The 25,107-nt window shown below is 41.7% G+C and overlaps 1 protein-coding gene across 1 annotated transcript; it reads right to left on the reverse strand.

Moving 5' to 3' along the window:
* Nucleotides 1–4,010: 4,010 nt before the first annotated feature.
* LOC128763898 (myelin protein zero-like protein 2) lies at nt 4,011–24,675 on the reverse strand. Its single transcript, XM_053873163.1, has 5 exons — nt 24,340–24,675; nt 8,515–8,684; nt 8,123–8,333; nt 6,290–6,458; nt 4,011–5,129 (listed from the first exon to the last, which is right to left on the reverse strand). Exons 1-5 carry the CDS (start codon nt 24,392–24,394, stop codon nt 4,970–4,972), a joined length of 765 nt encoding a protein of 254 aa, XP_053729138.1. The 5' UTR covers nt 24,395–24,675; the 3' UTR covers nt 4,011–4,969.
* Between the last annotated feature and the right edge of the window lie 432 nt (nt 24,676–25,107).

Consider the following 25,107-nt stretch of genomic DNA (forward strand, 5'->3'; position numbering starts at 1 on the left):
ATCTTTAGCAGCAGATTCACTTCTGTCAGGACATTTTTAATCATTGGGTCAAGTAGGGGAGGAAGCGCCCTTGTGAGATAGCAATCTGCAAACCCTCCGCTAGGTGTTACAAAATTATACACGTTACAACTATATATATATATATATATATATATATATATATAGTGATGATGTGGTGTTCCTTCCAAAGAACATGCACTAGTTCCGAAGTGGATGGTTTTATTATAGAGTCAATAAACAAGCAAACAAATCCCAAAAAGTTTGTGCTGCAACACGCCACTCCTCTGAGCGTCCCAAAAGAAAACTCAACTCTCCCCTGCATGCATGCGCACTCACTCCAGAACTCCCCCACAACCCAAGCAGCACAACTCAGGAATGTTACAATATATACATATATATGCTTTTAAATTATTTTTGTGTGGCGAGTGGGCCTTTAAACCACATTCACGTGAGTGTTCGGGGAGGAATTTACTCACATAGGTGCCATGTAAACCTGCTGCCGAGGTGAGGAATGTTTTGGAAGGGAAATATGCACGAGTTGAACACATGGAAATATTATTTTTGCAGTTATTTTAGTATGTGCTTGTTAAGTAAGCAGTAGCACTAAACTATACAGTTTTTAAACAATATTTTTTTATTGTCCAAACCATCTGTTATCTGTGATTTATTTATTAAAATAAATGTACTGTGAATGATGCCCTCATGACATGTGTAGCGTCAATATTTTAAGGCCTGGCTGATATTGTCATGTAAATATTCCTATTGTCTCGTCCTGTATCGCTCCTTGCAGGGGTGATTTCATCTGGTTCAGGTGCAGAGGGACGACCTCATAAAGGAGAAGCTTTACAGCCTCCATATAACTAGATCAATACATTTTAATGGCACAAACTGTGGTTTAACCAGACATGAGAATCTATCTGTGTAAATCACAAGCACTATTTAATTTCCCATTAGGGATGAAAATGTTTTCATTCCCTTAGACAGTAACGTTTGTAGACACTGTGTTGTGTTTAGACACAAATGTTTCCACTGCATTCTTCACTTTCATTCCCATTGATTGACTTTTCGGCTTCCTGGTTTACTGAGACAGCAAGCGGTGCACTTTGCCGTTTCCCTCTGCTGACAACTGTTTGATATTTAATTCATTCCCCACAGGAGGAAGCAAATCTTTGTCGCATTGTCTTTAGAAAACACAACTGCGCCACGGTCGTGTTATTGTTGGTGGGTATTTGCATTTACACTGGCACTCGCTCATGAATCATGTTCAACCATGCGCCAACAGCTGACGGCTCATGATCAAATGTCTGAGCTGCGCATAACAAAATCAGAGTGATACAAGATTATCTTCAGTCTTTGCTGTTGTTTAAGCAGATAGCTGTGAGGGTCTATCCCCCAATGATTCTGCCTGTGTCTTGCCTGCAATTTTACATTGAAGCCCAGGCATATACTTTGTCAGTCAGTAACTCAGGCTGCACCCACAGGAATAGACTTTGATTTATTCCGTGCAACACACAGACACTCACGTGGACGGAGGTTTCATCCTAACGTATTCGCAGTCACAACCAGTTGCCTCCCACAAACAAGCACGATGCAGCAGGAGTCACAGCAGCAGGTACAAGTGTATCGAGCCGGCCTGGGAGCCGCAGTAATGAAGGAGGAAACCAGCGTCTGCAGACAGACCAGCGCTCGACTGCGACGTTAAAGTTAACAACGCACAATAAAGGTTGCGCAACAAAGTCTTACATTATGGATGAGTTCAATTAAGTTGCTTATTTGTGTCAGGGGCCCATATGCTTTTTTATACAAACGTCTAAAGAAATGACAGTTGACTGTAAACGGACAATTGCATGAACAGTGTATTTTAAAGGCATTGAGTTCTGTCATGGACACACCCTAAAAAAATGGAGAAAAAAATAGAAACAGGAGAAATATGACGTGAAAGGAATACAGTACGTGATGTTGCAGAATGTTTCGTATGATAAATGTTAAACAGATTTAGTGCGTCAAATGGTTTTCATATTTCATAACACATATACGGTATGTCTCTTGGAGGTATCACAAGTGAGTTTCAAAACAAGCTCAACCGTCTTAAAAAACACTTTAATATTCAAGGCACTTCAATTTTCAAACCCAAATCAAAGAACGTTTGTCGAATGTTTACCAAAGAATAGTAGTTGAGGCTGCATAGATTTTATTGGTTTGTTCATAATATCTTATTCGCTGAAATGATTTTCCACAGTATGCAAACCGATAGCGTTTATTCTTTATCCGAAGGTGTTTATTCTTTACCCCAAGGTAGTTACACACATAGGATCATGTACTTGAACGGCATCTTTTAGAAGTATGCAGTGACTCAGCAAAAAGCTGCTGAGAAATGAGTGTGGTGGGGCCACCAGTCCAAGATGTCTGCAAAGAGCTGTATCGCTTCACCCTGCCCGCCACTCCTAGTGTAGCTTTGAGTTATGCAAGAGCACGCTGATGTCATGTGACCATGGAAAACAAGCGTTGCAAGGAAGGGAGCCATTTTAAATATGTATTTAAAATATGAAAGATGCTTGATCATTATGTGTAGGGTTATGGGTTAGGTGTCTGTGGGATTCAATTAAAAAAATGAATCTAGTTAATAAGAGAATTTGCGATTAATTAATCTCAATTAATCGCAGTTTAATGGCATAAGAATATTTGCCACAAGAAGCCACATTTTTTATTTGGATGAATTTGGTATTACTGAATCAGTGATCCCATCCATACATTTAAACAACAGAATATTGTTCATTTTGCATCAGTTTGACAATAGCACAATAAATCACGATAGTGGCTGTATTCAAGTTTTTATATCACCTTATTTAAACTAAAGCTCTTTTAATGTCTTGTAAATATTTGGATGAAGAATTTCAAGTAACCCTGGTCATTGTGTCGTGAAAAACATCCCTGAACAAAAGCATCTGTTTGCTTTTGTTCCTCCATGTTTGTTGTTGTTGTTGTTCTCATCCTAGCTGCCACGTGTCTGGTGCATCAGTGTGATCAGTGGACCAGGAACTCCTGCACTTACAAAGGTTCTCTGTTGTCTGGAGAACAAAGGGTTAAATTAAATTAAATTAAATTAAATATTTTTGTAATGAATCGTAATTAACTTGTTAAAGTCGCACAACTAAATATATATGTAGCTGCATTTTGACATTCAGTGTACTCTCATTCATGGAGTCTCATTTGCTAGGGCACTTTTTTGCTGGCAGAAAATAGAAAAAAAAAACAGGAGTGGCTTCTTCCAAGTGATACGGTGCAACTTTTCTCATGTGACAATGGAAAAATGTTGACACCGTCGCTGACCTCAGTAGTTTTATTCACGAGTCAACCAGGTGTCGGGTCGAGGTCAACAATCGGTGGGGCCTTGTGCACAGAATGGTGGGGTCCTCCTGGTAGTTCACTGCCTGCCCCAGTCTTGCTTATTCTGATGGCTCTTGGACTTTGACTTAGAGCGAAATAAGATAGTGATGCATACTACCATTTTATTTTGAGTTTCCCGATGAAGTAATTCTCCACACATTAATCATAAGAAAAGCATTTAACATAACCAATTATTTTATCAAACACAGCATGTAACCAAATCAACTTTTTTTTTTGCTAACAAAAGATATCAAACGCAGAATGAAGCAGTGATATTGGATCCTTGCCATGTTTAGTGACTGGATTCTGTGCCATGTGCTGCAGTGGCAGCAGCCTTTCAAATGAAAGACGAATCCTTTAAAACTGTCTGGGATCCTGGTGGAACTCTATACTCAGTGGCCACTAGGGGGCGTTGGGGCACTGCACCACACCTCGTAGTACCTAAAGCGATGTGGAGGGACACTTTTCTGCAGTGCCCCAAGTTTGACTTCAGTAAGTGCTCTTCTTCTGCTTCCAGTATCGTATGATTTCTAATATGGAGTTGATTGATTGACTTTTTTTTTTAATAAAGTGATATTTTTTCAAAACAAAACTCAATAATGTCCATTTTTGAAACCACTCTTTATTAGAAAATCGTTTTAATAAAGAAGCTCTATGATTTAAAAAAAAACGGAAGGAAGGAACATACTGAAATACTGCTGGCATTAAAAACTATACACGTTTATAAATCCCTCCGTATCACATCACAAGAACAACATTCCGTCACTCAACAAGCAACAGTGGATTTGTTAGCGAAAGATTTGTTCACTGGTAGAGAGACATTTTCATGTTCATGGGTTTTCAGATCAGACTGCTTCCTCCCACACCACATTCAGGACAGGCGCACTCGGCCTTCAAAGTCAGTGACAGCAGCAAAACTTCTCCGGTCATCAGGCGTGACTGAGAGCCCTCAACCCCTCCGACGGAAGACTGAATTGCTTTTAACAAGTGGCGAGCGAGCGGTGAAGAGCAAGACCTTCATTATTAAAGATGGCGCTGTATCAACAAGTCGACCGGATTTATGTTCCTGCTCCGGGCGCAGCATTAAATCATGACGTGGATGTGATTTTTATTGAGTGTGATTTTAGTACCGACCGTTATTAAATATGAACATCTTTATTCACCTCTGTTCAAGTCCCTTTTGGCATCAGACGAAGCTGACCATGAAACCATGACCCGGAAGTATATCTCTCTTGTAACACTGTTAATTGTGGAGCTGGGCTCCTGACAACCTCGGCCCGAGCTCACCTCACTTCATAAACCTTCCGTCTAAGCTCGACTCTCCGCGCAGTTATTTTTGCTCATGTTTTAAAATCTTCATCAAAAGGCTCACAGTTCTCTTTTTCTGACACAGAAACTCTGCGAAAGAACTCCCCCCCCACTCCCTCATGAACAATGTGCTTGCAACAGCTCGCGTTTCATCTCTTCTGCAGTCGGCAGAGCTGTAGAAGCTAATGTTCGGATGCCATCTGGGCATCTCCCCCGGGAGATCTCTGGCTACACACAATAGCTTTTCTTTCCTCTTTTTGATTTTGTCTGGGCCTCAATCGGAGTCGTCGCCGCCGTCGTCGTCGTCTGAGCTCGGTTCTTCTTCCTCGGAAGAGCTGGAGTCTTTGGTACTGGGGTCTGAGATCATGCCGTCCGAACTGTCAATCTCTATTGACGTGTCTGACATGTATAGGTGGACGGCTCTGGACGGGTGGCTGAGATGTAAACACACATGGAGAGGACAGGGAGAGACACACACCAGGGCGCGGAGATGAGTCACATCAACACACATGACGGGAGATGCGTTCAAGCATGGCACATTTATGAATCATTTATATACATACACACACACACAATAGGCCCAGAACAAAGAGGAGCAGCAGGGACAAAGGGTTAAGGACAAGAACTTCTGAGGGAGGACCAAGAGTGTTTATGGGTCTGCATCAGATTTGGTAAATGGTTTCCTTCCTTCTGCCAGATTTCAAAAGTTTGAAGTCGGCTTTAAATGCATCGGCCTCATCTCTGAGAGCCTTTTTGAAGTTTTTGTCTGCACGCAGACAGATCTGAAAACCCAGGAGAGAAGAGTCCCGAAGCAAATAAAGAACACATTTTCATAGCTGAAAACAGACACTGCGTAAGTCATCAAAAGACCCTCAGATGAAGTGATATCCAGGAATGCCAGAAGGTCAATTTTATAGTTGTGTGTTTCTATTGTGACATCTAATATGATGAGCATTAAAACAAACTTTAGGGTTTTATTGTCTGTTTTCAGCCAGCACATCTGAAAAAAGCACCTCAACAACGTTACAGTAAGTTGCACCACAGTTGGCAGTGAAGTACAGTGAACAGACCTCAGTAGTGAAACATCATACAAGTACAAACCGCAACCATACATCCTTCAGTTCAGGGGAAAAGTGAAAAAAAAAGAACATAAAGCTTTAGAACTCCTTCATTGTTAATCGTGTTCTATTCTTTGCTACATTGGCGTGTTTAGAATATATTAGCAGGGAAGTACACAGCAGGAATAAAGCATTGTTCCACATCCACATCACAGAAACATTCACTCTAAACAGGAAATGTTTTTGGAAGCCCATTGATTCAACACAAACAAAAAAAAAGGCACTTTGTGACATTTCAAAAATCTGTCCTGCTATTGGTTATATCAAAGTTTCCTGCAGAAAGGCACTTTCTAATGCTGTTTAGCTGCCCTCAGTCATCTGGTCTGGGATACAAAAACAGAATAAAGACAAAAGGAAAAAGAGTCCCAGGAGCCAAGAAGCTGCACCACATGCCCCACTTCCCAAAAGTCAGAAGGAGAGTGAGAGAGGAAGGCTCCCCTCATCTGTGGCTCCCACGCGGCAGCTCTTGTTCTTACCACGCAGTTGGGTCTTTTCTCTCCTTTCGAGGGACCTCCTCATCCCCTTCCCTCCTCTGTCTCTTCCTCTTGCACCTTCTGCACGACACGATGATGATCAGCAGAACCATGGCTGCGGTGATTCCCCCGGCGATGATCAGAGCCAGCTTGAGGATCTCGGAGAAAGAGGCTGCGAATAGAAACGTGCACCCAGTCAGCTTTAAGACTGCTTGTTTAAATTCCTCACTGATACTCGCTGGCAGATGTTAAGCAAAGCTACTGCCGACATGATGAGGTTTGTTGAGGACAGGCGGCTAGACTGACTCTATTCAGTGCCACTTTACAACTTAACGTCACTTTCCTTCGTATCAGTCTCACTGTCTCCCACCGACACATTTATAAACTGCTCCTCACTCAGAGCCTCAAATGGACGGATGATACATTACAATTTTATCCCCCCCCAAACATCACAGCACCGACATTGTTGCTTCATTTTTAAGTTTTGAATTTTGTAATTGGATTATTATTCGAGTAAGAGACTGACTCCTACAACTCTCTCTCTCTCAGATCCATGACTGCTTTTGACAAGACAGTAAGTCACAATTTGAGGAGACCAAGTTAGGAAAAACAAACATGTAGACTAGCGTGGCGGAAAGAGGGATCAGAGAAAAGGAGGAGAAGCTGCAACTTTTGGCAAAAATGCTAGTAGCAAATGTGCAGCAGCAGGCAAAGCTTAACATCAGACTGAAGTCAGAGTTTGTAGTGACGACAGAGAAGTAGAAGCTTTGAATCAATGGAAGGGACAAATGACTTTGAGTTTCCTCTTCATCCTACAAATGTATCAAATGGAGCAGGTATTTATCATGACGTTGCTTATATCCAGACCAGCACACGTGAGAATAACGTCTGTGGACATCATTATCTCCATTTCCCAATGTTACAACTGGGATGCACTGAACTTCACTGTGACGTGTAACAGGCTTTTCCTCACCTAGGCGTCCTGCAGATGTGCCCTCAGTTTTCTCATAAGTCATAAGTGCCTACATAATGCCTACTTGCCATCATACTGAGTTCCTTGAAAATTGCTTTTCCGCCCCCTAATATCACTAAATATGATAGAAAGTCTCAGCCCTTTTGCAGCTGTAACTTGGCGAAATTGTTTACTGGCAAAATTTTGCGGTTATCCACATCTCGTAAGCCGGTATGCTAGTGGCGAATCTCAAACAATTGTTCACAAATCTAACTCACAGTTTTTTAATCATAGGAGTATTATGGCGTTTTTCCGCTCCCCCGCTCCCAGGGCCGTGCAGCAAACTGCACCGCTCCAAAGAGCAGCTCACACACAGCACTTGTTGAATGGGGGCAAAATATCTTGACAGGGATCAAAAGTCACGTACTATTTATTTCATCAAGCCCAAGCTTTTTTATACAAATAAATGTTTCATTTTTATTTTTATTTTTGCAAAGCAAGTACTTCTGTAAGAAAACAATGTGGCGTGACAGAAGGGGAACGGGCTGGGTGCAGGGTTATGGGCTGGGGACGGGGGCTTTGGACGCTGTGATTCAAAATCCTAGACAAAAGCCTGCGTATAGAGTAAGACTAAGGCAGCAACTTCAGACTCTCCGTCCACTGCAAACCCTCTCATGCAAGATTCCAAATATATAAAACAGAGAAAGAAGTGATTAGAATGCAAAAATAAAAAAAAAACTGGACCTCAAAAGAAAAAGAGCATATTTCAGTCTCCCTGCTCCAGAGTGAGCTGTCTTTGATAATGGAAGCACAACAGATTCTCGGACCTTAATCTTCTTTCTGAGCGATTTAACTGGTGTAGCTTGAATATTTTATTTGCTGACCTGTGGTGACGACTCGGAGTTTAATCTCGCCGAGGGATCCGTGGACATCTGGAGGATTCTTCACCTGGCAGATGTAGGTGCCGTTATATGTGAACTTGACCTGCCGCAATATGATGGAGGCGTCTCGCCCCATGATGTCGCCAGCCCATGTGGCACTTCTTCTGAAAATTCCTTCCACAGGCGGATATGGGCGCTGCTGGTAATAGAACACCTGAATTGGGCGACATGAATTGTCACAGAATTATGAGTCAAGGTGTGGAGGAAGTAGACTCTCAAGACAGATGATGCGCTGATATGTATTTCCACACATGCACACACGACGAGATACACACGAGTCTCAGGAGTCAGATGACTCACAGGCTTGTCTGACTGCAGGCTGTGCGTGCACTCACCGACTCTTCCCTGCCGGGTTTGAGAGGTCTGAAGCTCCATGAGATCATGAGGGAATTTGGGTTGACGGCGGAGGAGCTGTGAAAGGTGCACTTCAGACGAACATCAGTCCCGTTGACCGCCTCGACCTCCCCAGGCGTGTAGACTCGTATGCCGCCGACCTGCAGCATGCCTGCAACAGTTCAGAACAGAAATCCGGGACATGTAGCGAAAAATCGATACATCTATATAAAGAGGCTGATGAAGAAGCAGGAGAGTTCACCCTCACATTTTTCCTCTGCTCAGTGAACCCGGTGACACGTCCTACGCAGAGCTGCAGCCGGAGAATTTGCCAACTTGTAACATATCAAATATTTATTTTATATTTTCCGGCATATGCGGTACACGGAACGCTGACCTCCCTTCAACTGGCTTTGTCATTGCATTATTGATTTTAGATAAGCAGACCAAAATCTGAGGCATTTTAATGAGTAATGGGCACTTTCTCGGTAGCAGAGATGTTATATGGCCGTGGACTCTATCAATCTTTACAGAGTGTGGTCGACCTATGAGCCCGAGAACGAACGCGGTCGACGAACGGAATGGGTTATTGGCAACAATTTGGCTCTCTCACGCAGTGATGGATGGATCTACGCACGCTTCCGCAGACACAAAGAGGGGTGGTGCTTCTTCACAACTCTGATTTCCAGACAACCGTTAATAAGGACTCCCTCCTTTTTATTGCGCTAACCGGCGACAATCTGACCTTATTTGTCGGAAGTGTGTCTGCGGCGTCTTTTTATGCAGTCTAAATCACCGGAGCTATTTATAGTGCGCTCTATACACCTTAATACCAGGAGAGTTGTCGAGCCTTATTAAAGTCAAGCATGCAGCAGACTGCCTTCCTGCAGATGTAAGAGTTGTGGTGTCTCTGAGCACCGATATTTTTAGCTTTGAACCGATAACACACCTTCTGGTAACAAAGGTAGCATTTTAGCATGAGAAAGTAGCTGCAGAATAAACTCAATATATTCCTATTTTGCTTAACACTGAACCTCATATCAACAACAAACCGTTTCCTCAAAGCCAGTCAAACATACTGAACCATTGTTTGACCAAAATACATCACATTAAATATCCCAAATATTATTTCTGTGCGTCAGTTAGTCTGATGTTGTTGCCTCTTCAGATGTTTGTTCAAGATTCATTGATAGAGTCCTGTGGTCACGTGCTTATGTGAATTCATGACATAGTCTCCTCATTATCAGAGCCCACTAGATGGCGCTTTCTGCTGGACCTGAAACCTCACATCACTGTTTATGAGGACGTTGTTTCATGAAGCCTCATCACAAGATAGATGGGGAGATAGAGATGGAGTGAGTGGATATAAGCGTCTATAGCACATACTCTCAAACTGTGGTTGTTGTCTGCCATCAAAAAGACAACAACAGTTTGAGATTTGTCATGTTTTTGAGATTTGTCATGTTACATTATTGTTTACTCATTAAAGTTAGATTGAAAGGAAACATTGATACTAAATACTGCGATAGTGTGAAAGTAAATATAAATAGCCATTTACAACAGTGATCTCGACACATCCAAATAATAAAACGCATTGAAACTTGGAACTTGAAATGATCGGAACACAAACAAAACTGTGGAGCATTATTTATGCTCAGTTTGACCATGGAACTTTTGAATTAAAGCATCACTGCATTGTTCTCTTCAGATAGTTCCAGAAAGAGACATTTTTATTTGGCATCTCAGCCCTGCTCTGATAGGCAGCTGCTGAATGCAACTTTCCTTTAAGCGTGTATGTTTGTGAGGCTGGCCTGTCTGACTAGCAAGGATTAAATATTACCTCACAAAGAGGGCCACAGATTTAGTAAAAAAAAAAAAATGATGTAGCTCCTTCTTTTATAACCGGTTGAAGCAGATTCCTGTGGATTTGGTCGTTCATGTCAGCGTGGAAGGTGCAGAGAGCTAAAATGGCATCTAATGTTGAGTATATTTTATTCACCGCTTAAAAAAATGGCCTTTTATTTAGCTTCCCATGTGTTGCTTGGCTTGCCTGGTATGCTTTTAAGCAATTAATTCATCATTCAGTTCAGTACACGCTCAATTTAATGGTTCATCATCGCTCCCGTACAGAGCAACTGCTACAGGCTGTAATTTCCAAATTTCCTGCCACCGATCTGAACATGAACTGAAAAGCGCGTGTCTGATCTGCCTCGCACAACAACCCCTCCACTGTGCCATCCCTTTACTCTGGCTCAGCGGATTCAGAATTACGCTTCATGAGGGAGGAGATGAATTAGCGGAACGGCGGCCTTGTTAGAGTTATGTATGTAGTACTGCAATTACTCCGCTAATGTTTCCCTGTAGCCCGAAGTACACAATCACAGTTTAGTCAGTCATTAGCCTGCGCTAATAGCTGCAGAGGATCGGTGTCATTACATAGTCATTCCTGCTCGAGACAGGATAAGGGAGGGATAAGGGAGGGGCTGAAGGAGTGGCATCGATGATGATGATGATGATGATGATGGTTGGCTTCATCTGTGTTAGCAGCTCAGATAACCCTGTTAGTTTGTTTTCCTCAGCGTATCGCTGCGTCCAGTCAAGTCTCTCAAGTGTTTAGGTCTCCACATCCTGGCCGACCACACCCAGCTCCCACAGACAGAGAGCACTTTCACACTGTATTAACACCAAGCTATGTCGGCCAGACCCCAGCCAGGATGAAGAATGCCCTCTCCGATGTTCCACATACAGCAAACCCTACATCATCATTACCACAGAAGGCTGCCAAGATGTGAATGGTCACAGCGGAAGGAACTTTGCGAACTCTCAACGCACTTTAGTCCGACTGCTGTCAAGAGAGCTGAGCTGGTGCGCCGCCTCGTCCGATGCCAGGGAATATACAGTAGTACTTTCACCAGGCGGTGAATGATCAAACCTACTGGAGGGTTGCTTGACTTGGCACTTTCCCAGCAGTGTTTGAAAGCTTCAGAAAATATTAAGTCGCATTTGACCCGCACATATAGTATTTCATCTGCTGTCAAAGACTGTTGGCAGAGCTTTAAGTGCTTTACATTCACATTCAAAGGTGATTGCAGTTTTCTCTAAGAAAGTATTTACTCAAGGCTGTTGAACTGAAACTCTTCTGGTTCCGACATGAAAGTAATGTAATGCAGGCTGGCTTTCAAAACCTGCTGGAGTCGGAAAGTTTGTTAAGGGAGGCTTATGACTCACGTACAGCTTCCTCAAAAGGAACAATAAATCAACATTTTTGTTTCATTCAGTTACAATGCTCATTTTCATCATAAAAATCCAAGAATATTGTGATAAATTACATTTCTTTCAGAGAACAACAAACCCCTAAGAGTCTGAGTGTCTCTTACAAATGAGTTGAATCTCTAATCTCCTCTACAAATTTTCATTTTTTTCCATTTGCACTCAAGTGCAAGAAACTTTTCTCAAGGTAAAATCACAATTGTTGCCACAGACAAACACATTAACATTTACACCGACATTTATTCATTCATTCAGTCCTATTTTTTTCTTCGTCCAGTATGGGCAGTGGTGGGACATTTCCCTGCTTCGCAGGGTGCGACGCAAGATACGCCCCTCCGTAAGTGGTCACTTCTACACCAATCGCAAAAGTGATGGAATGTCCAAAAGCTTTTATCTAAGATTATAAGATTATAAGTTAAAGCCACAGGAGATCTGAAACACAACGTGCACCGTCAGCTCTAAATCTCTACTTAAAAACTCACTTCTACAGGCTTGCATTTATATAGTTATCCTTACTTCTAGCTCACTGAGGGTATAGCACCTTTGTGGTGGAGCTGGTGCGAACATTCCTAAAGGACTTTGAGAACAGCGTTTTAATAAGTGACACATAAATAAAGCTTTATCATTATTATTTTATTATATTTACAATTATGTATTCAATAAATAAATACTTGTCAATGTCAGGTTTTCTGCAGGCACTAGTCAGGAGCAAACACTCGACTTTGTTGTATATATACTATATACAGTACCTCATGTGACCCTCATAGTCGTGATAGGCTGATGAAGCTTCACGAAACAGTGTCCTCATTTTCAGAGGCCACTAGATGGCACTGTCTGCTCTAAAACCTATAGATTTTAACCAACAGTGGCAGCACCAGTGCTCTTAAAATGAGGACGCTGTTTCATGAAGCCTCAGCAGCCCATCACTACCATAGATATACCATACCTTCGGTTACCTGTTTTCATAGACAAGACCTTGTACGAGATGAGAGCATACCATGCCCAAGACTGAGCATAATATGGAAAGTTGGAAAATATCGATAGGCTAAAATATCGCAATACTTGACTGTGTGACATTGTCTTGATATTGAAGTCAGCTATATTGATATTTAATACGTAAATAAATGCTGCTGCATTTGTGACATGTGTTATATACTGATAACATTTTTCTTTCTTTACTTTTACTTTACTTTCTGTATTTTTTGACTAAGGGAGCTGTTGTAACTGGACAGTGTTTTTGTTACAAACTTGTTTTCGTACACATAATATTGTACTGCATTATCTGATTTTTTTCCTCTCTGGTTAACAAATTTGCGATATTTATTTATATTTATATTAAATATTGTTGAACTTACAGTATCACAATAACTATATGCACTGTATTACCACTCTGGGATTGGGATCGCAAGGTACCTGCCAATACAGGGTAAATCTAAGTTATATAGACACGTCCATCTATTTCATATGAATGGTCGTCATTTTTATCAAAATAAATCGAGACCTGAAAACCTATGGTCTTGGTCTCTATACGCTCTGGTATCGAACACAAACACTTTTCAAATAATGTAGTATATATACCAAGAACATCAAGCATAGTGCAAGAACTTGTCAACCCATGGTCTCAACCCCAACCATCCTTTAAACGTCTGGAAATGCCACAGGGAGGAGAACTATTTGATCCAACTGAAAGGCCTAATCCCTCATGCATAAACAAGGCTGACTCCATAACCCTAACCCTCAACAGTCAGAATCAATAATGGCCGAAAGACAGGACAGCCATCAATAAGTTACAACTCGGGAGAGATGTGTCGCAATGTTTCAACCTATTACCTTTTTATTATAGTGTTATATCCAATTTGATTATCTAGCTCAGTTTTGCGCTTCCTTTGTCTCTGTCTGCAAGAGCAAATTTTTTTTACCTCACAAAAATACATTTTCTACTAAAGTTGCCATTTTTTTATGATTACATTTAGCTGCATTATTTTTATTTTTATAAGATGACTAAACTGCTTGTTTCAATTTGCACAAAAGGCTAGCAAAATAAAAGCACCTCTGAAGACAAATGATCATTTTTCGTTCATGGTCTCTTGTTCAAAAAAAGTATTCTGCGCGTCTCAGCCAGGTTCCTCATACAAGCAAGGATTTAAGAAGAGACACAGGAGCACAGAGGTAATAAAACAAGGCAGGGATTGTTCGTTCCCATCAATCCCGATGCCTTTCACACAGCAGTGAGGCATATGAACCTCCCGTCACAACCGCTCTGCAAACATTCCCCATGGAATTTTAAAAATTCTCTTTGAAAATATTAAAAACAGAATGATCTGCTCCGTTGTATGACGTTTTTAATGCCATATTTTCAGTCGATCTGGTTCAGCGGATTTTTGAGGCAGAAACTGTCAAACAGGAAGCGATGTCAAATATCATGCAGCGTTTACTGTGACTGTTTAATATCAGGTTTCTTTGCAGTAAACTCTGCACACCTGATGTTTACATTTCACTGCACTGGAAGAGAGAGGAAGAGCCGCGGAATAAATCAAGTGCTTGGCTCAACCCAGGAAATAGTTTCACTGCATTATTTCCTCGGCGGCCGGTTTGTGCCTTTCCTCACTTCATTATGTCTGAGAAACAACAGTTCCACCCGAGGAAACCACAGTCTCAGTTACTTCAGCTTCGGAGGAAACACTCAGGACACTGTCCAACACACAAATAGCTGCAGGCTCTACAGAGTCTCTTCTGTACTCTGTGAGAGGTCACACAGAGCAGAGTGAGCTGTTATTTGGGGACAGAGCAGGGCTTTCATGAGCAGGTTCAGGTGACAGGTTGCTGCAGAGGAACAAGTCGCACAAGAGTAATAATGGAGTAAAGGAAGGAGAGAGCATGTTGCAGTTTAGAGAGTCAATGACTTCAATAGATTGATTTAGAAACCGATTCAACTGGCAGCACTTTTCTTAGTCAGCGAGAATGATAGGTAAAAGGGGTGAGAGAGCTTTGTATTCCTACAGAGAATGTGCATAAACTGAACGGCAAATTTGTACCTATAAACCAAGGGACACGTGTAATTGAAGAATTGCAGCAGTGAAAATAAAAAGTGTTAAAAAAAAAAGGGCAGAGCAATCCGGAATTGAAAACCACGCATTGAGGCTGATTGACTGTGCAAATGAAAGCTGGAGGGAACCTCATTGCATAACAAATTTCGAGAGATGAAACCAGAAAATTTGTTATATGAAGCAAATGAATAAATCTTCACACTCGCTGCAACACACCATTAAGGCCCTTGGAGAGTATGGATGACAACAAACCAAAATGCAACTCAGCTTGTAGCAATGGAGTTTGCAAGATATTAATTTCACAATATCAACTATATATAGTTGATATTGCATTTACACACACACGGGATCCTGGTCCACTGATGACACTGATGCACAAGACACATGGCAGCTAGGATGATAACAACAACAACATGGAGGAATCCCTGCACAAAAGCAAACAAAAGCATCTGTTTTTGCTTTTGTTCAGGGATGATTTTCACTACACAATGGCCAGGGTTTCCACTACTCTGAATGGACTTGAAATTCTTATAAAATTGAAATTCTTATACAAATATTTTCAAGACATAAAAAGAGCTTCAGTTTAAATAATAAGGTGACTGATGCAAAATAAACAATATTTTGTTGTTTCAATGTATGAATAGGTCCATCATTTGATTCAGTAATATACCAATATTTTTATTGGTATATATATATATATATATATATATATATATATATATATATATATATATATATATATATATATATATATATATATATATATATATATATATATATATATATATATCGTTATCAAGTCTATGTTGAGAAACAAATTTGCCCTGCAACGTACAGCTCAGAGCAGGGTCAGGGTCATTTCCTGCTTTCCAGCAGTTGATCGACAGATAAAGCCAACCAGTGGCAGGCATCCGACTTTCTACATCCTTTTGTTTAAGTGGTTTTCACAAAACCCATAGTCCATACAGTATCGTGTCGATATTGTGATATGAAATATTGTCCATTACGTTCAGCCGTAGCACCAACGCATCAGTTCAAGTGCGACACTGTGCTCTCTGAAAGACATTCTGGAGTCACACACAAGCCCCACTGGGGCTGAATGATTTTAAAAAATGTAATTGCAGTCCCAGAAGATGACGCAATGTTGAAAACAATTACAAAAACCATGGAATTGCTTCGTGTATTAAAATATTAAGTGTCATTACTCAAAAGCACATGTGTCAAACTAAGGCCAAATGTTGCCCAGCAAATCATTTCAGCTTGCAAGAGCTCAAAATCCAAAAATGTCATTGAAAAAGTTTCCAAATCACCAACAAAGCATGTTGACATCATGACCAACAAAGATTAGTGTTCAAGACAGAATTAAAGATGGGGAACTGGGATTATCGCGCGCCAAGAAGAAAACCAAGTTGGTGGTGAATAAGGAGAAATTTCTGAATGTATTTTGAAGCAAACTCCAGAGTAGCCCTTCAATTCATATGGTCGCTAATAGCAGAAAGTATTTTAACTACTTTTAAGAATGCCAGTATCAGAATATTGACACTCCATTGAAGAATTAACTTCAATGTTATTCATTATTCAAAACATGGATGTGCATTCTATACAAACACAGAACTGAAACTTAAATCAAAATAGGGCAAAAGAAAGATGGGCTGATGAAGCTTCATGAAACACCAGCCTTATTTTCAGAGTCAGAGTCAAATCTTTGGATTTGAACACACATTTCAATGACAGCCCCAGCTGGAGATGAGGACGTTGTTTCATGAAACTTCATCAGCCCATCACTGGCCAGGCTGAAGCGTGAGCAGAAATTAGGTAGCAATAGAAAAAAAAGTATGAATTATTGATGTGACAAATCCGCAAACCAACCAAGCCAAACATGATGGCTGACACCTGCATAGGGCTTAGAGGGCACATGATCCTGGAATACATTTTGAGCACGGTCGCCATCTTTGTTTACATCTGAAATAAGTGCAGCGCAACACATTCTAACAGTTGGAAGATGTTAAATATAAGTCTCTTGTCACTTTGGTATTTGCTGATGGGAATAGTTTGTAGTAGTGATGGGCAGATGATGTATCATGAAACGGTGTTGCTAGGTTGATGAAACAGTGTGCTATTTTTCACAGGCCACTAGAAGGAGCTCCAGGTTTAGAAATGATCCGAGGTTTCATTGACTTAAAATCCTAACATACAGCGTACAGTGCCATCTGGTGGCCTCTGAAAATCAGGTGACTGTTTCATGAAACTTCATCTACCCATCACAAGTGGATAGCTAGGGTTAGTTTCAACAGAAGAATGACAAAAAGTGCTTTTTAAATGAGGATGAAAGCATAGTCTTTCATTGATGTGATGTCTCCTCACACTAAAAGGACTGCAGTCATGTGCAGATTGTAACTTGGCAACACAGTATTTTGAACCTCTGACAGATACAAACATGATTATTATAGCGTCTCTGGTAAATATCCAGGATTTTGTCACACTAAACATCAAGCTTCCTCTCTCTCTCCTACATCTGCCGATGAAATAGCTGCTCTCAAAAGGCTGCTAAGCAACTAAACTCGGTCACAGTTTTTCGCTGCGAGCACTTCATAGTTGCTGAATCATTTGTTTTTAGCACTTCCAGCACAGTCAGAAATCTTTTTTTCCAACCCACCTAGACTGAAACACAGTCATAAAATTCCGTAAGACGTATTATAGCAATTTTCCTCGCTCCAACATGGTGGTATAAGTAGTGTTTTAGGATCCATAGGTGACTTCACCGTCATCCCAGCTCACACCAAAGACCGACAACGGCTCAACCACATCTCAGGTAAAGAGCGACTAGCTTTTCTCCTGCCGCCGCAAACACCTTGAAAAGTGAAACAGTTCTGAGAAAATCACACTGGTAACCCTCTTAAAATGTTTCGGAAACACTGAAGGACAAGATAAAAATATGTGCAGAACTCATCTTGTCTTTAAAGCTTTAGGTCTGTAAAAGAGGAACATAAGGATTTATCATCTAAAACACTTAGCTTAACATTGCTAACCGATCATCTTAAATGATTTGACAGCTTCCAAATCAACCCCAGTCTCACATTAGACTTGATATACCATGGATATTGTTGCTCATCTAGTCCAGCCTGTTTCAGTTCAACCTTCCATAACATCAATTCTGACTCAGAAACTGCGGATGTGAGACTGTAAGGCTCAGAATCATCATAGGAAGCATCCTTCCCTGTTCATCTTCTGTGTCTCCTGACCCGTCTCCAGGGTCTGCAGTCCATCAGGGATCTCCGTCCGGTCGAAAGCGTGCGGCAGCTGAGTGGGGATAAGAGTTTAATCCATCAAACTGCTTCCACTCCCAGCCCGCCGCTGACTCGACACCTTCCCGCCTGGATTACAAACTCCGACGGAGCGGTGTGGCTGATGGATCCGTCTCAACCTCAGAGCTGCGCGTGCATGGACATACCCGGCCGCTATAGAAGATTCACCTTGACAGATGCACTGTGAAACTAGATACATAACTTCGGATGAATAGAGTCAGAATCGATCTGAATTGCTCAACCCAGACACAACAATCATATTCAATGCATCAATAAAAGAGTCTTTGCTTCACCTGCACTCACACACAGCTGCAGTTCACCTGCAAACTTGTCTGATGGGATTTCATGAAACAGAGTCCTCATTTTCAGAGGTCAGTCGGTGGCACTCCTGCTTGAAAAATGGCATGGGGATTTCTAGATTCTAGAGCTCAGAGTGCCATCAAGTGGGCTCTGAATATGAAGTTTCATGAAGCCTCATCACACTTACCACTTAGGGCTAACCGCAGGCTTATGAGGCTTCATGAAACAGTGTCCTCATTTTCAAGGCCCACTAGAGGGCACTCTGCTCTAAAATATTCAACCATTTCAATGAAACTTGACATCATTTTCAGGAGCGCCATCTACTCAGCTGTGAGAATTAGGACACTGTTTCATGAAGCCTCATCAGCGCATCACTCCTTTGTTATGACTCAAGATCGCTTACGTATAAGTCATAGCAATATTAATTATTCAGATCTATCAATGTGATAAATGAAGCGCTCCTAAATTTGATATTCACTCTACTGCGCTAGAAACAGGGACCATGTGATGCGAGAATGTTCACCTTTGGATCGACTTTACTATATTCACCCATAAAAATACTATTACAGTGCCGTATCTCATTTTTAACCAGGTACCTAAGTTATCTTGATCCTTAGGTACTACAAGCTTAGTTTTGAATATATATTGATGCAATGTTGAAGTATAGAATTATAACATTCATATAATTTAAAGCCAAAGTTAAAATAGAACATGACAGCAGGTGGCAGTAGCGTTCACAGAGAAGACAGAGAAGTGAGTCAGTCTTCATTGGGAAAGACTTCAGTACAGATGCGTGCGGATGATAATCCAGAACACCAGCAACATTTCATTTAATGTTGCCCCATAACGAACATTTCCACAGAAATTCCACAGAAAAATCCAATTATTTTGCTGACAGATGAATAAAAATAATTCATGAAGCATGCTTAATAGATACAAGGCATGTCAGTGGAAAGAGTACATGGATGCTAATTTGTTTTTACTCAACATGAGAGTCTAAATGTGCACGAAAACCATGTTGGATGTGAGTCGAGCAGCTAAAACAAATTGTGTTGTTGCGTAATTCGCTCAGCAGGACTTTCATTTTGGTGTATTTTAAATCTCATCAATAATGCATGTGAATCTTCGAAGGATTGGAAGCCTGTGGAAATGTGCATTACAGCAGAGTGAGTCAGTTCTAACACGTTTAAACAGCCACGCTGAGAACCATGTGTTAAATCCATCCAGAGAAGAATTGCAAATCACCGCTCTTATCAGCATCTCCGACAAACAATGAGTGTTTGAGGAGCGCAGAAAAACAACTCCTCTTTTTGCTAATGAAGATGGCTGTTCATCCTGTGATGAGATTTGGGGAAATGGTTACAGTTTCCTGACAAGGAAGCACATCTGTGCAGGAGCGGGCGCCAGACCCACAGAGGAACATTTGCACCTCAATGACGTGGTGAGCGGCTCCTTGACGCCTTTGACATTGTCCTCTCTCTGACACACCCACTCACCATTTACATTCACTCAAATAGCTGAGTCGGGTATTCACAGCCCCATCAGCTTAGGACAACACCATTGTTATTCATTCCCGGCACGTCAACAGCTTGGCACAGACGCTTGCATGCAAACATAACAGCGCTTTATAAATTCCTGATCAGTTTTTAATCACAAATAGTGCCGGCGCTGAGGCTTGTCGCCACAAGAATCTGCTTCAAAACTGCTGTGAACAGATGTTTCCTCCGATCTGAAAGCATGTGTTAGCAACAAACAGTCTTATGTTTGTTTGGGGGGTTTTTTTGGAACATTTTTAGTGCAGTTTGACTGTGATTTCCTATAAACAGGGACCTATTAGGCATTTCCCTGTTACAGGTGTTAGAGCTGAAAGAAACACTGCTTTACACACTTGAATGTACATGGAATCAAATTCAGTTCTCAACTCAAGATAATCTTCAGAAATCGATTATTAAGCCCTGCTCCTCAGTGAAGTAAATACAACACCACTTAACCCCTGTTTAACGTATGAAACTCTGAACTTGACTGAGGGAGGAAGAGCACTTCTCTACGCAGCGCTCGCCAAATCATTTCGCATCACATGGTTTTCAAGTTGCTAAAATGCAGCCACAAACTAGTGAATCGGTTTTCTCCCATTAGTTGAACCCAGAACAGAATAGTGGGACTTGTACATCGGCCATTTTTGTAGTCCTTGTTGGTCTATCTATGTACAACAATGTTTTGAGAGTGTGTGAGATTCAATTATTAGAACTTTAGGGTCCCTTTCAGGAAACGCTACTGAACACAATCTTGAATCGTATGGAGCTTTGTTTGTGAAAATGGAAATGGAATAACTGGTACAAACTTCATGCTAACACTATTTAGCGGACAAAGTGTTTCACTTCACTCATCAGCGCATCAGGTGATTCTCAGATTTGCTATCAGCAGCATATTAGCTTTAGCGTTAGCTTATTACAGACCTGAGGAACATGCGGCCCTCGTAAGCTTCCAACTGTGGATGTTGCCATGCTCCTGCTTCAATACATGAACAGTCCAGCTGCATATTTATTCATTGTTAAACTTTTTTTAATTCACCCGTATAGAAATTTTTCACATTTTTCTGTACCTCTATTGACCTTTATATTGACATTTCTTGGGTGGAAAATATATTTTGTTTATCGTATCGTTCCCAGATATGACCTTCTTGTAAAAACTGAACGAGAACACATAACTACTTAGAAAAAATGTCATTATTAGGTCACAACAGAGCCGGTGTATAATGTCAACTTACCCTTGGCTTATTACCATGGCTACCACTTTAGTTATCGTCACTGCTACTTAGAAAATTGAGTCAAATTCTGAAGCCTTAGGAGACTTTATTGTCGATGCAACATACTGTAGACTCCTCATAGATGCCTGCCATCTTGGTTTCACTGACATGGGTGCACTGCAGTTATATCACACAAATATGGTGTTGATAGCGTCCCTAAATGCATCGTATAAGTCACTTGTTTTTTGTTGATGAAGTATCTCAGAGTCTGAGGAGGAAACAAACTTGACCATTCAGTCACAGGAGTTTATGTCCCGCTGCTGTGTGTTTCCAATCAGGCAACCTGGGAAGAAATCCAAACCATCATCTCTAAATGTGGCTTCAGGATTACAAAAGCCTCTCAGTGATGGCGCTTGCTTACATACAGATGAGGCGTAAACGCACGAGGACTCCAAATCCTTGTCCAAACTCAGAGCAGAGTGGGCCTCTCTGTTCAGAACATTAAGCGCCGTGCCTTCATGTTCAAACACTTCACAGATTTGCTCCTAAGCCGCCTGTGTCACAGTGACGCTGTCTCACACAGCAGAGTGTCACTGTCTCCCGCACACACTCCCTCAGGCAATCCCATCCACACAAAGGCCCGACCTCCTCCAAGGTGTGTCAACAGCACTCGCGACATGTCAGTGAATCACAGCTTTGTTAAAGTGACCCCCTCTGCTGCCAGATTACAGATGCTGCGTCGCAGAGATAAGTCGGAACGGTGCCAAAAAGCTGCTTGTTTGCTGTAAACCTGGCAGAATTAAGACAGAGCCTAAACAACCGGTGCATAAGTCCTGGTATGTTGCCGTCGACCAAGCCGTGCGTGTGCTAAACCTGTCAGTCAGGACAAGCTGGCACATGTCACCGCTGCATAAGAAGTGTATGACACAAAGAAAAAAAACAAACTTCAGCTTGTGTAATAATTCGATGGCATACGAAAGTAAGACTTCCATGTCAACCTCTAACTGGGGGATTTATTTCTTTCATGTTTGAGTGGTGCTGTTCTCTGTCTTGTATGGATACTCAGCATTGTTCACTGCTGAAAAGCAGTGTGGTTATCTGAAAGTTCATTACCTCCGCTGTGTAAATCATAGAGGTTAGTTGATTTAAAAAAGCTCCGAACCGCCCTTGAACGCCTCTAAAAACATACACATTAACTTCAGTTACTGATTTCACTTTCTAGGATTTTTTTTAAGTGAATTCTGATATTAGGAATACAAATATGGTTGCAGCAATTTTGGAGTCCGTCATTCTTCCAATGTCACCCAACCAAGACTCAGAGGAGAAATGGCATCCTGCAACAACTCACATTGAAATCTTAAGTAACACATTTACGTTACGTCTACACCCACACAGAGAAGCACATTTTCATATCCAATCTTCGACCATGACCCTTTCAAAAAAGTGCTCAGTAAAAACTGCCAGTCCACTGAAACGACACACTCTGATGAAATCAAAAAGATATTGGAGGATATGCATTTAAAAGCTACCCTACCGTGAACAAACCTACGTAGAGAAACTTGTGTGGGCAGACTATGAGGTGGAGCTTCATCTCCGGATCACAGTCGATTACAAGTGAAGGCATTTCAGAGAGTTGACTGGGAGTTTGGGGATGTTACAGACACAATTTCAGCACAATATCTGACATAGAACTAGCAAAAAAGCCAAAAAAAACAAGCATTATCTTCTGATTCGATGCTCAGAAATATGGAGCTACACACACCAAATGAACTTATACATGGAAGTGAGTAAGAATCATGAGGGCAATGAAGGCTAGACACACGATATGTTTGAGAAATTACGACTGCTAGAAGAAAATATTGCAGGGACTTTGTTGGTTATATTCAGAGCTTTAAGACCTCTGAGTGAGTGTCTTGGGAATATGGATGTGGAAAATGGTGAACAAGAGAGAAGATAAACACGCTGTTAAATTTTCCAAAATGAGTCGAGACCAGAATTGAATAAGGGCTAGTTTTCACAGACTGTTTAAGATTACATTGAAAGAGAGGATGGAGAATTTGAACTTGAACCGACTGCTCACAGTAAACTACATTTTTATGCTGTTTTCCTCTTCTTCTTTTTTCAATAAAATGCATGATGAAAATTATTTGCAGCACTTATGTCCCCAATGTGTCTACATGCTTTTTGCTGGTTTGTTTGTTTTTTTTCCCCCAGAACCTAAAACAGTCCTTGCGCCCTGGCTGACACACACATATTCATTTCATCAACGTTAATCTGCAGAAAACGCACGATTCCTTCGATTGGACGACACAAACCACACATGTGCTCGCTGGATTTGTGTTTTCAATCAAACTCGGGACAACAAACAACGCTGGATAACGTCAGAAGTGGGATTGACTGGCGCGTGTCTGGAGTGTATTTCTGCCCGCAGATTGCAGAGATGGAGAATAAACAAGGGCTGGTTCTGGGTAAATGAATCCGCCCAGAATGAGATGTTCGGAGCCACGATTGCAGCCGGACAGATTTGCAGTGATGTGGTCCCGACGCGTCTCCCTGCTTGTGTGTGATTATCTGACCCAGGGTGTATTTTTGTCTCCCCTCTTCTCCATCTGTGCGCGCCATGTAAACATAAGCAGCTTGCACATGGCGCTTTTGGCACGAGATGGACACTCCAATCAATATAATCCACTTAAGTAGGATGGCCGCAGATTACTTCAAGGTTAAACAACGTGAACGTATTACCAACGATACACCAATTGGTGGGATTAGAACGCGGAGTCTGCGGCGGAAAGTTTTGTTTTTGCGTCTGAAAAAGTTGGAGACATCCTGGATCGCGGGGGCGCGGATGCGTATTAATGGAGAGGAAGTGAGGGAGGCTGGAAGAAACGGCCACACAATGTCGGACGGGATGATATGATGAAGTTTTACGGCTCTCTGAGAGGGGGGTTTCAGGGAATCGTCTCAGTAGTGACGCACGAGGCTGAAGTTAGAGGTCCCCAGAGCGTTGCGCCATGGACGCACAGTCAAGAACTGTTCACTTTACGAAGTCACAAGCAAGAGGTCAAGGATTCCCATAAACCCCGCGTGGTTTTAGACTCCAAATAAAGGGTAAAATAACCTTTAAAACGATTGGTTTTGGATGAGTGAAGAGGTTCTCACCTGGGAGTCCGAGTCCGAACAGGACGGTGACAAGATGGAGCCCCTTTACGCACATGGAGAGACGACCAGGTGAGCCGAGCCAAGAACCGTGGCTTCAACCAGCCGACACTCTGAAACAGCGGTCTCAAAACTCTCTCGATCCCTCTCACTCGCGAGGTTGAGTTAAAGCTCCTCGCCTTTCACTCTACGACCCAATAAGACGCGTCCGGACTCGCCGCTGCCTGGATGGGTTTGATGAGATCAGCACCCTCCCACCGCTGTTTCAGGCGGAGTAACGAGTCCGTCCAGTCCCTGCTGCTGCCCCAATCTCTCACTCGCACACGTCGCTGGAGCCCAAACTCTCCCAATTCTTTCTGGTCCTCGAACCTGTTATTCGACTGCGTCAAACATTCCTATGATGCGGAGTCGAACTGTTGCGCAACTTCGACGTCATGTGAGAGAAAGGAGTTAATGAAAAATGAAAAACGTATGCTTCAATTTTACACGCGAATGAACGACATAAATATTTATACATCTTGAAACGGCCATTAAGTTTAAAGGACCGTGTTTTCCTTGTTCAGAACAACTGCTAAACTACTTAAACAGCTGAAAATGACAAGGGTTTAACAGTGAAAACACACATGAGACCACATATTTTAAAGTACTTAAAATGGTGCTTAAAATCTTAACTATTACCGGAGAATATCCCGTGACAACAACAACAACAACAACAACAATAATATTAATAAACAACCTTACATGCGTGGGACCGTAAAAAAAGAAAAGGTT

Source organism: Synchiropus splendidus, chromosome 8, assembly GCF_027744825.2.
Source record: "Synchiropus splendidus isolate RoL2022-P1 chromosome 8, RoL_Sspl_1.0, whole genome shotgun sequence".
Taxonomy (NCBI): Eukaryota; Metazoa; Chordata; class Actinopteri; order Syngnathiformes; family Callionymidae; genus Synchiropus; species Synchiropus splendidus.